Source organism: Polyodon spathula, chromosome 4, assembly GCF_017654505.1.
Source record: "Polyodon spathula isolate WHYD16114869_AA chromosome 4, ASM1765450v1, whole genome shotgun sequence".
In the NCBI taxonomy this organism is placed as follows: Eukaryota; Metazoa; Chordata; class Actinopteri; order Acipenseriformes; family Polyodontidae; genus Polyodon; species Polyodon spathula.
Window position 1 is genome coordinate 39,551,216 of NC_054537.1, and position 12,416 is coordinate 39,563,631.

Below are 12,416 nucleotides of genomic sequence, written 5' to 3' on the forward strand. Positions count from 1 at the left end.
GACAAGATACATATGCTAATTAAAAACTGAGACAATACTTAAATTCTTAAATAAAAACAAAAAGACTGGCACAGAAATAAATAAAAAAAAACACATTCTTTAAGTGTGTCCTAAATTGTTATAATAACGCGATTATAACGATTAAAAGTGAAATCCAAGTGCTTTGAATGAAGTGACTGAACCAACACCCTCACTTCAGGTTAAAAAGTACATGTATTTGGGCGATCTTATATCAATGCAAATTATAGAACATTTAAAATTAAACACTGCATGTAGTATACACATGTTTTTAGCACATTGCCACTAACTGTCAATTTAACTAGCGGCACTGCACAGTACTAGACATTTTACTTGAGAAGCGTTAACACGAACAGAAAAATGTAAGGTCATCAGATGAAACAAGGCACTTTAATGCCCATTAAAATGAGCGACACAGTTTTTTGGTATTGTGATTTGTTTATATGGTTTGATGACAATGTGCTATGGTGCCCTTTAGTGATTAGAGAGAGGAATTTTTAAACGTTTAAAAGTATAAAAACTCCAAAGATGTGGTTAAAAGTTGAATAATATGCTAGCCATATAATCCGTCAAGACAAATTTCACTAAGTAATTAGTACTTAGTAATTTATTATCCTATGCAACAGTCTGTCGCATATCCGACTGCTGTGGTGCCACAGTAAGGGCGAATATTATAAAATGTGAGTATGGTATCAACTCCATGGTATACTAAAAGTTAATGACAAGCATTTTTTTTTTTTTTTTTTTGGACGTTTGTTATATTTTTTTAAAAAAGGAACAAAACAAAGTCACGCTTGGAAGTATTTTGAGGAACTGGACAAGAAATCCGCGGTATGTAAATTATGCCAAACAAAACTGCCGTACCACAAAAACACAAGTTCAATGCTTCACTATTTGAAATGAAAACATTCAGATTGGATGGAGTTACTAATGACACTGAAAAGCAAACACCCATAATTAACAGAACGCTCCACATGGCGACTGACTTATTTAGGCGTTCCATCCCTGTGAATACGTATAGCATGATTTAAGTTTTTTTTTTTAAATATTAACTCAAAGAACCCATACATATAAATAATTTATGTATAGGCTTTAATTTAGCCTAATTTAAATCAATTTTAAAAATTGTCAACAGAAGTGGATATTTAAAATCCCTGAACAGTAGCATTAATATAGCAATGTATTGGAATCTGTGCATTTGACAGATTCTGTAACATATGCAGCTGTGTACTTTAAGTTTTTTTTTTTTTTTTTTTTAACTTTGTAGTTCAGTCTTTGCAGTGTTAAAATGTTATTTACTTATTTATGGTTTCTTTGCTTAGAAAATACTATCCAGGGCTGTCAGTATACATCAAAATGTAATAGAGTCTGTGTGTGTGTGTGTGTGTGTGTATGTAGATACAGTTTAAACACTGACACCTGCATAGCAGTTAAATGTTAATAATTTACCAAAAACACATCCCTGTTAGAACCCTGATTACAATTAATATTGTGCTTGTGCATGCTAAGACATGGGATTTCTTTGCAATCTCATCAAGCTTGCTGCCAGTCACATCCATAATGTGAATTTGGGCACGCACTTACTGTTAAGAAAGGGTCAAGATTTTTATTCCATAACATACATTTTAAAAAGTTAGCTTTGCAGAGAAAGTTTGAAAAAAATATAATGTTGTATACAACTTTTATAAAAACTTTGCCAAAAACATTATAGATGTAACATTTGGTTTTATTTAAACACCATTATTTTGAATCCCGGTAAAATATTGTCCTTTATCTCAAGGAAATGTAATATTAGTAACTTGGTATTACATACCTATAGAGTAAAAGTGACATTTACAAAATGCATAACTGAAACATTTATCCTACCAGTGAAAGCTAAAATGTTGCTTTATTTTTTAAAACAATAACTTTAAATGGCTGTGAAGGCATAAACTGAACAAGAATGATACAGCCTGCATAAATACACCCTTTAGTAAAAATAGAGAAAGATATGTTTTTGATAAATGCAACTTAATAAAAACCTGACTTAAATATAATGCAAAAATTGCTAAAAATAAGCACCGAAAAATGTAATGAATATAAAACAAAAAACAGAAGCTTGAATTATAAAATCAATAGCCAGAAAATTAGGTAAATATTTCCAACATCTGCTGAAGAATATTTTAGCAACAAAGCAGATGGTCAAGACAAAGGAGTTGAATTCACATTTGAGAAAAGCACTTGTAGCAAACTACAGCAAAGGAAATGGCTACAGAACAGTATCAAAGAAATATGGAAAACCAAAATCCACAATCCAAGCAATAATCAAGAAGTACCACAGGCCAAATTCAACTGAAACGCTTGAAAGAACTGGACGTCCAAAGAAAATCACCGGTACAGCAGGTCGGAGAATTGTCCAAGCAGCTAAAAAAATACAAGATAATAGCCAAGAACTTAAAAGCACCAGGCAAAAAACTGTACATGACCTCGCTGCAAACCACTTTAAATTAAAAACCTGCTAAGAAATATTAACAGGAATCTGAAACATTCAACTAAATTCTCTGGTTCAATGAGATTAAAATATAACTTTTCCTCAAAAATGGACAACAGTATGTTTGGAGAAAAAAAGGGAAAGCCTTCAAAGAAGAAAACCTTGTACCTACAGTTAAACATGAAGGTAGTTAGATCATGATACAGGGGTGTTTTAGTAGTTCAGGGATGAGATATTCATGTTATTGAAGACTGAATCAATGCTGCCATGCATCAAAATATTCTACAAAGTACAATGACAAAATCTGATTGTAGGCTGATTGGCACAGTTTACCTTCCAACACGACATTGACCCAAAGCATACGGTTAAGTGAACACTGGAATTCTTGAAGAAAACAAAAGTAATGCAATACAAATGTGTTGGACTGATCTGAAAAAAGCTGTAATCAAGCACTGTGTATCTGTCTAAGCTGAAAGAAATATGCAAGACAGATGTAAAATATTGGTTAAGAATTATCATAAAGTCATAATAAAAGCAAGAGGACACACAAGATAAAGTTGCCAATATTTTTGCCAGAAACAAATACACTCTCTCTCTCTCTCTCTCTCTCTATATATATATATATATATATATATATATATATATATAATATTTACTTGTTAAATTGCTATAAATGTTGCATTTTGCTTTTAGTTTTACTAAAAAGTAGTTAAAGTTAAATAAATGCTTGTCCTTAGTCTGTTACCTTTAAAGTATGGTATAATATTTGTAGGGTGCTAATACTTTTGTCTGCAACTGTATAAAACGTTTGATGGAAACAATCGCTACCGCGATGCAAGAATGATTTGGACCAGGTAAAATTGTCTCCCATACTTCCTTTTTTGTTGTTGGGGTAATTGTCAGAATAATACAAGTGACTACTCAGGTCTACTCAGTGTCGTGAGAGGGTCTCAACAAAGCAATGTTTGGTACCCAGCTTGATGTTCTCATGTCTCTAGTATTTTTTTTACTAGTGACCTCAGCAAAGACCTACCTCCTCCTGAAAGGAGATCTGCTCCTCCTGCGTGGGGACCGCCTCCTCAACGGGGACCTACTAAGCCGTCTCCTGGGGGGGAGTGGGCTTGCATCCCTCGATCTGCCACGTTGTCTCATTCTAAAAAAAAAAAATTTTAAATAATGTTTTGTTATGTAGTAAGGAGGGAACAAATAAAGTTATAACACTGTTGCAGTGTTTTCCTCTTAATACAAAGACCGCCAATACCTGACTGGAGAAGGTCTCTGTCGATCTAATTCTCGCCGCCTCCGATCAGGTGATCTGCTCTTTGCCCTTCTAGAGGGAGATGTATTTCGGGAGGGAGACTTCCTATCTGTTACTGCAGTGGCAGAAGGGGGTGACCTGCTGCGCTTGGATGTCCTATCTCTCTGTTTTGGGGAAGAGCTGCTTCGTTGAGGGCTGTGTCCACGTTTCCTGCTAGGGGACCGATTTTCCTTTCCTGAAGAGGCATCCTTTGAAGGAGACTTAGCAGGCTTCTTGTCTCTCTCAGTCTCTGACCTTCTAGACTTCCTCTCCTTGGACCTGGACTTCCGTTCCCGTGATTTGCTCCTCCTCTCTGCCGGGGGAGACTTGGATTTCCGGCTTCGCTCCCTGCTTTTGCTCTCATTGACAGGTGGCGACTTCTTCCTTTCCTTTGCTCTGCTCTTTTCTGTTTCGGTTGTGGTTGGGGATGTCGATTTCTTAGCCTGCTCTAGTGAAGAACGCCTCTTGGATGTCGGGGACTTGGACTTTTTTGTCCACTCTTTGGACCGCCTTCTCCTTGCAGGGCTTTTCGAGTGTTTCCTTTCTTTTGATCTGCTCCGTGCTTTTGTCTTCTCCTTTATCCCTCCTTCACTGGTGCTACCCTTATTCTTCTTTTTATTAGATTTATGCTTTGTCCTGTCTTTGGACTTACTCCTGCTTCTCCTCTTTGAGCTTGATTTGCTGTCTACAGGATCTTTTTTAGCTTTGGAATCCTTAACAAGCTGCAAGCCCTGGCCTTTGAGGGCCAAAGCATGGGAAGGGTCTCGTTCGCCATTTCTCATCCTGTCCTGATTCTCACCATCCTCCTCTGAACCAGAGTTATAACCCTGCAATATTAAACCCATTCCTGACTTGACCTTCCCTTCAATCAGTTCATTATCTAGCTCTGCTTTTATCATTGCCCTCTGTTTCTCCAGATCTTCCAAGACTGCCATGTCATCAAACTTGGGTGGTTTGGAAGGGGTGCCATCTTGTTTGTTGGCATCAGCTGTCTCTTTGCGCTTGTGTTTCTTATGTTTATGCTTGTGCTTATGCTTTCTGTCCTTCTCCTCTTCAGAGGAGTGTTTGTGTTTCTTGTGTTTACTCCTGTGTTTGTGTTTCTTCTTCTTGTGTTTGCTGGGTTTGGACTTAGCTTTTCCATCCCCCGATATCTCTCCATTCTCTTCATTTCCACTTTTCTCAGAGCTCTCTGCATCTTCTCCTCTGTATAAAACAAACATAGTCAATCAACCAATATGAACACAAACCATTTTTGAAAAAGTCAGTAAAATATGTATTTAGGGAAAAAATGTTAAAGCTAAGGACACCCAAAATCTTATGGATTACTTGTTTAATAATTCTGATTATGTGTTTAATAATTAATATTCTATTTAACCCCCTGGACAGTGTCAAGTTTAATTACACACACACATATATATATATATATATATATATATATATATATATATATATATATATATATATATCTATTCAAGTATTCACCGAAAAGAGAAAGGCGGAAATCCAGAGCAGTACTGTGACTACTTTACTTGCAAAGAAACAAAAAACAATTCAAAAAGTCCACTGAAAACCGTGAAGGATGAAGCACATTACATTTTGACCTGACAGAGGAGTTTGTTTCCGCAAATATCCTTCTTGAAAAATTTGGACAACCAAAAAAGTTATGTAAATTCTTCAGAGTGTAGCAAATGGTGGAGTGATTCCTTCATCAGCCCAGATGAGACATGAACACTTACCTAAAGTTGCCGAGTATCACAAGCAATAGATTATGGAATTGATAAAACAGTCTGGTTGCTTGTCAGTGGTCACTGACAGTCAACTGATGCCCAAGATCAGTATGGGTTACACATTGTATTTGTTTTACAAGACCTAAATGGTAAACATGCATCTGATGTACTAGAATTGAAAGCTGTCTTAGCAGATACACTTTACCTACAGGCTGTTAATTACAACACTGTTTCACAAGCTATGGTAAATTGCTTGAATAACTTTGAACTTTGATTTATAAAGTAGTTCTGTGCACATTTCTTGAAACATGATACTTATCAATGACACTGCCGTGAATTTTAAAGAGAATTTCCACAGGGCCTTAATCATAACCAATTTAAATTATAGGTATATCACATGTTTAAATGCAGATTTTATTTTTCTAACCTGGCTTTTTGTACATTTAACATGTTTTGGTCATATGAGATGAAAGAATTCAATGGATTGTACTGATCTGCGATAAATACACCAAATTATGACTTATTACAGAGCTATTTTAACTGCTTTAGAGTTGATATGGCATCATTAAATTTAAGTAATTTCCTGTTTTTTTTCACTGCGGAAATCTGGTAAAACTGCTTTTTAGATCATTCTCTGACACAGCCTTCATACAGTCATGAAAATACAACATTGCAAAGGTTGTTCAATGGTGGCTGACTGACTTTCAAAATCTCTTGTCCAAATACATTTCACATTACTGCAAATCGCTTTAAATTGTACACAGAGGATTCACAATATGCAATACAGCATCTTGTGGCACAGATCAAGACTACAAGGATATAAAAGCACTCTATGCCAGTAACTGGATAATTTTGTTAGGTTTACTGAAGAGTATGTGTTTATTAAAAGATGTTCAAACAAGCCATGATCAGTCACACGAGATAAACTATAAAATCAGAACATGACCGCATTACTAACTGTATAGCAATACTGCAATTATGGTTCTATTTAGAATTAAAAGGGTACTCCACAAAAGTACAAATCGCCATCAAACTTGATAAGGCTACAAGTTTTGCCACACAGATAGATGGAACAACATTAATAAGAGGCCCATTTCCGCTATTATTCTCATGAAAAGAAAACATATCCTTTTATAGTAAATAAAATTGTGTAAATGACATAATATTCACCTGTGTGAGCCGTGTTTTGTTTTCTTTAAGTCGATCTAAAATGGGTTAATGTATATATTGCTGTGGAGCTGCAGTCCGACGCACTAATGTCAGAAATCAACTTTAGTCGCTCTTCTCAGTCTTGTCTGGCCTGCCACTAGGTAGATTAACTAACTCTGCTCTGGTCGTTATTATTCTGCCCACATCATCAATTACTTTATAAATACATATCCCGGGTATGACAAGTAAGCAAACAACTATTTACTCATAAATTAAAATATATTTGTGTATTATTTATTTGTTTTAAACATGCATCACAGTAATCGTTTTGAGCCTGGCTTTATTTAACCAACCTCTCGTCCACGTTTTACATAGTTTGACTTCACACACAAAACAACAACACAGCTATTTGTGGGTTGCATTTTTTTTTATACCATATAAATCCGTTGAAACTTTTTTTGATCATTTTGGTCTACAGCTTGGAAAATATTATATAACTTAATGTAATCCCTTACTCCTGCTCTTTGCCGCTGTCCACGCTTTTTCCGTCTACCTCCATCTCCATGTCGGCCATTTTCACCCTGCAAACACAAGCGTTGCTGCTGCTCCTCTATGCGCTTGCGCACTATCAGTGACAAGGAACAAATAACAAGCGCGAGTGAGTGACCTCGGTGCCTAGGGACCGTCCAACAGTTTAAAAAAAAAACATGTATTAAACTTACAGCAGTGCCAATGAAGATACTAAAATAGTATTTTTTTTTTTTTTCTGCAGAATGAAATGAAAAGTGCACTCTTTTAGTAGAGTGAAATTAAGTAATTATTATGAGGCTTACATAACATAAACAAAAAAAATAGTGTATGTGTTTTTTTTTTTCGGAGGGGAGTGTGTGTGTGTGTGTGTGTGTGTGTGTGTGGGGGGGGGGGGGGGGTATGTATTGTATTGCATACTATTTGATGTGCATGCATTTCAACTTGTATTGACTTTATTACAATAGAATAATTCACCACATTTCATGACAAGCATCCATCGGCGCAACCTTACTATATATGTGTCATAAAATAGTAGTACTACCCAATTTGAATTTGGTTGTAACTTGTAAGATCAATATAAAAATGAATATTAAAAAAAAAAAAAAAAAAAAAAATCTGGCGAATTTACGTTGCGTTTAGCTTTAATCATGTCATTTAGAAATTATCCCTTAAAACAAAGAATTACTCTGAATGAGTCGGTGTGTTTTACTGCAAATAGTACAGTACTTTCTGGTGGGAATGATGAAGACAATACAATATTGTATTTGTGTGATGTTTTGGTTTCGAAAAATAAAACGCTATTCGTTAAGTGCTGAAGAATTACTGGGAAACTACTACTAGTGCGAGTTTTGGTTTATACAAGTCATTATAATTATAATCTCTCAATTACTGCACGTTACTTAACAGTTAATGTAATTGTTTTGTAATGATGTTATTTACTTTCAGAATACATTCTTGTGGACTTGTATTGGTTTTGGTGCAATATAGAGCCTCTCAGAAACACAGCAGTTGCAAAAATCTCACCTATAGAAAGTTCAGTGATTTCTCTTGTTGCAGTTTCCCCCTTTACAAACAGCATATTCTTTAGTTGTTGATGCCATATCCCCTCTAAAATGTTAACGTTTCATTGCATTAGGCTGAAAGAACTACAAACAGTTAAAAGTGCACAGAGTGAGAATGTGGGATGGCCTTTCTGCGATCTCATTTGCAGCATTTCCATTGTGCTTCTTATCTGAAGCCTGGAATAATAGAGGACATAGATCTTCTTGCACTCAGCCTGTGCAACCTTTGTAAAATCTTCTGCATTCTGGACAAACGCACACTTCTGTAAGTTGGCTGTCCACACAGAACGCTTGACTTCTCCACCAAAACCATCAAATGGACCTTTCCCATGTGATGTCTCCAAGGAGCTCCATGTAGCTGATGATCCGAAATCTGATTCATGGTATAATATATTACTCAGATTGTACCGATTTTTAAATTGGGAACCAGCCGCATCACTCCAGTAGTGCACTTTGTTCACAGTAGTTTCTTGCTGAATGTTTCGAATAATTTCCTTGTTAAAAGCAAACACACTGTATTTTTCATGGGACAATTAATCTGAAACAACTGTAAATGACTTGTGCAATAGTTCACTTTCATTTCTGTAGTAAATTACTGCAGTAAATATGGTTACAGTTTCATTTAACCAATGTATAGACATGATTTCTCTCTGATATCCCAGTTGGAAGTTTTCAAAAAAGTCTTCCTGCAGAATTATTTCTCCCAGTTTCAGAACTTCCTTTAGGTATCTTAGCTCCTTATGTTGTCGTCTAGTGTTAAAAACATGTCGTGCAAAAGGCTCAAGCTTCCCTATCAGGTCATCTTTGGACTCTTCTGTAGTGGCATCCACCAGTATCTTCTTTACACTTCCATCTCTACTGTCTGCCACTGGTAATAAGATACAGCCTTATCTTCATTTAAATTATATAGACGATCCACTGCTGCATCTGCTCCACAGTTTTGACAAGTCCTGTCAACACATGAAGTAGATTGCATGCTGCAAACAGTGAGATTTTGAATTTCTTCGACTGATTTGAGCAGTGAAGTAATGACCTTTCCAACATCTTCATTGAGCAGTTGTACATTTTCATGGTATTTGCACAGGCATACTTCATGATCTCTGCTTGTCATAGGTAACACATGAGGTGGCCTCAGTGCACAAAATTTCGATTTTCCAATTTCAATTTTGTCTTTGTATTCTTCACTGAAAAGCTTGTATGCCTCAAGGATATTGGCCAAGAGTAGTCGTTTTTGACGCTGTTCTCATCCCTCATTTGTTTTAACAGAGATCACATCATTCTTTCCAGGAAGCATTCTACTGATGTCATCTCTTAAGAAAAAAATTGCATACCAAGTTGATGTCCTCTTCACTTAGAGCATCATCCCGCTATTAACGCTCTTGATTTAGAAGATTTACTTTATTTGGCTTTTTCTTTAACAAAAACAAGACCTTATTTTGCCTTTCTGGTGTCAGCTTTCCTTCTTTTTTTAGTGGGAGATCTTGGAAGTGTCTTCTCCCTAGAAACAGCTTTACCAAGACTAAGGTGTAATATAAGGAGATGGTGGTTTAGATGTATGTGCCAGGTTTTCTGTCACGAGTGATATTTTGCTCTTATGCTTTTGTCGCTGCTTCCTCTTCTTCTCAGCTTCTTTGGCTCTGTTTATTTTTTTGCTCGTTGGTTAATACATCTTTCCTTTTGTCATATTCTTTTCTTTTTCTCTCTTACTCTTTATATTCTTCCCATTTAGTTGGATTTTCTTTGAGCTTAGCTCTGTATTTTCTTGACCTTTCCATACTGTTTGACATCTGATAAAGGAGAACAGTAAATATGTGAGTGATAACATATACAAGTTATTTTTGGTTGTTTAACAAATAGAAAAACAGGCTTTAGAAGTTTGAATTATTGTTCAAAAAATATTTGATTAAAATAAACTGTAACAGCCTAGCTACAGGTGTGAATAATGAATGCCATTAGTTAGTGAGTGTATGACACCTAATTAAGGTATTTTTAATTGTATCTAGTAATGATCAGGTCAAATAGCAATCAAATCTAGCAACTGTTTATTTCATATTATACAAAACGTGAGGTTCATTATGTTTTTTTGTCTGCTGGGGGATTGTAGTAAGGTACTGAATGCCTAAACGATAATTGCACTCTTATATTTTATATGGTGCTGCGTTAAGGAATCAGCAGAGACAAGATGGTAACATTTTACTGAATTTAATATTTAGTAGAAACAGCAAAATCTAACAAATATTCCAAGGTAATGCATTTATAACTATTTAACACACACAAATTATCTTTTGGGCATATTAATTGTAGTAATAAAAGAAAAAAAAAACACCTTATTTTTAAAAAAAAACATGTTATTAGTATGTATTGTCCTTATAGTTCATTTGATGGCTTATTGTAAAAGAGTGAAAGTAAACTAAATTAGATATCCCATCCGCGACACCTTCTTACTGCAATAGTTACAGAAATGGCTTTGTTTATAATGTTTATTAACATTCTAATATTTTGTACGTATATATTCTAAAACAAAGTCTTATCTATAAAAAAATGTTTGATTACGGACTTCAAGATAATTAGAAAAAATGTAAATTTTGTCAGCATTACTGTGGACTGGCCCTTAAATAAACACATGTTGTCAAGGTGTTTCTGAGCACTAGATCAACTGAATGTCAATAGAAACGGTCACTTGTCTTACAATTCCAATAGCAGTAACACCTACTTGCTCATCTGTCACAATGTGGCTGTTACCGGTGACAACAGGATTAATAAATGCAAAAGCTATCAAACAACCATGCCCAACATCAACAAAAGACCTACGAATCCCAGATGATCTGCATGTCACTATCACAGCACAGTCAGTCCTTGTGTAATTATGTACTGTTTGTAATCCAGATTCTCTGAGCAGGTGAGCATCTCTTGATGTGGGCATTCTAGTCTAAGGAGCATAACATTTTCTTTTTTTTTAAGTGTGTGTGCCTCCTTAGCATTTGTTCAACAAAATGTTTGCTTTGGGCCTCTAACCCCTCCACATAAGAAAGTACCATAAGCATAGGCACATGTTGGGATAAGCAAAACATGTTAACAGTTTGTTCTGGTACACCTTGTGTTCCATGTGTGCCATATTTTTCTAAATAAATTTAAATGTGAGTACTTGTTGAATGGAAAGAAATCCCACCAAAGCTGGATGTTGTCCACAGGACAGAGGTATTGAACAAAGTGTTTCAAGTAGGAAGCATCGTGGATGTAAAATACAAAGATGAAAGTTCTCCTGCAGAATTTATTGAAATTTATGGCAAGTAAAAAAAAAATAAAAATTGTAAAGAGTTACTAGTTCAGATCGATGATAGATGTAAATAGTCGTGGTGAAAAAGCTCACGCTGAAAAATCACTCCAAAAATGATGTATTTAAAGTACCAAACTGGCATTTGTTCATGCTTCTGAAGAGGAAACTGACCATGATGGGCTGTCAGAAAGAACAAGCTTCCCAGGACTTCCCAGGGAACTGCTGCCAATGCAAAACAGAGCCCGTCTCACCTCCATGTTCGCCTTCACAGACACCACGAGAATTGTATCATACTTGCCAAAAAAACACAAGAATGTGGTCCTGATGAGCACGATGCACAGGACACTGCTGTGAACACCAGAGAGGACAAGAAAAAGTGACAGGCACATACAGCTGCAAGAGAAAGACAGCCCGTTGGCCACTGATCATCTTTTACAACATCTTTGATGTCTCTGCATACAATGTGTTTGTGCTCTGGACTGAAATGGACCCTAGCTGGCACAGTGGGAATCTTTGCCGGAGGAGAGAAGAAAGTTCCCTCCAAGAGCGATTGTTGAGATTTACACAAGGATATAAAGATGCTATAATATATATATACACACACACACACACACACACACACACACACACACACACACACATTGCCTATAGAAAGTCTACACCCCCTTTCAAAATGTTCACATTGTGTTGCCTTATAGCCTGGAATTAAAATGCATTCAATTTTTTTTTTTTTTCATTTATCTACACATCCCAACCATAACTTCCAAGTGAAAAAAAATTATAGAAATTTGTGGAAAATTAATTAAAAATAAAAACCTAAATAGCTTGGTTGGATATGTGTCCACCCCCCTTGTAATAGCAATCCTAAATTAGCTCAGGTGTAACC

The 12,416-nt window shown here is 35.8% G+C and overlaps 1 protein-coding gene across 3 annotated transcripts in view; it reads right to left on the bottom strand.

The window, feature by feature from the left end:
• LOC121314526 (serine/threonine-protein kinase PRP4 homolog) overlaps nucleotides 1-7,286 on the bottom strand; it is a 30,593-nt gene extending 23,307 nt beyond the window's left edge. For all 3 annotated transcript variants that reach the window (XM_041247904.1, XM_041247905.1, XM_041247906.1), the window contains exons 1-3: nucleotides 7,177-7,286; nucleotides 3,750-4,988; nucleotides 3,522-3,641 (exon numbers count right to left, since the gene is read on the bottom strand). In XM_041247904.1, the coding sequence (XP_041103838.1) occupies nucleotides 3,522-3,641; nucleotides 3,750-4,988; nucleotides 7,177-7,235 (1,418 nt within the window). In that variant the 5' untranslated portion in view covers nucleotides 7,236-7,286. The remainder of the gene's footprint in view (nucleotides 1-3,521; nucleotides 3,642-3,749; nucleotides 4,989-7,176) is intronic.
• Between the last annotated feature and the right edge of the window lie 5,130 nt (nucleotides 7,287-12,416).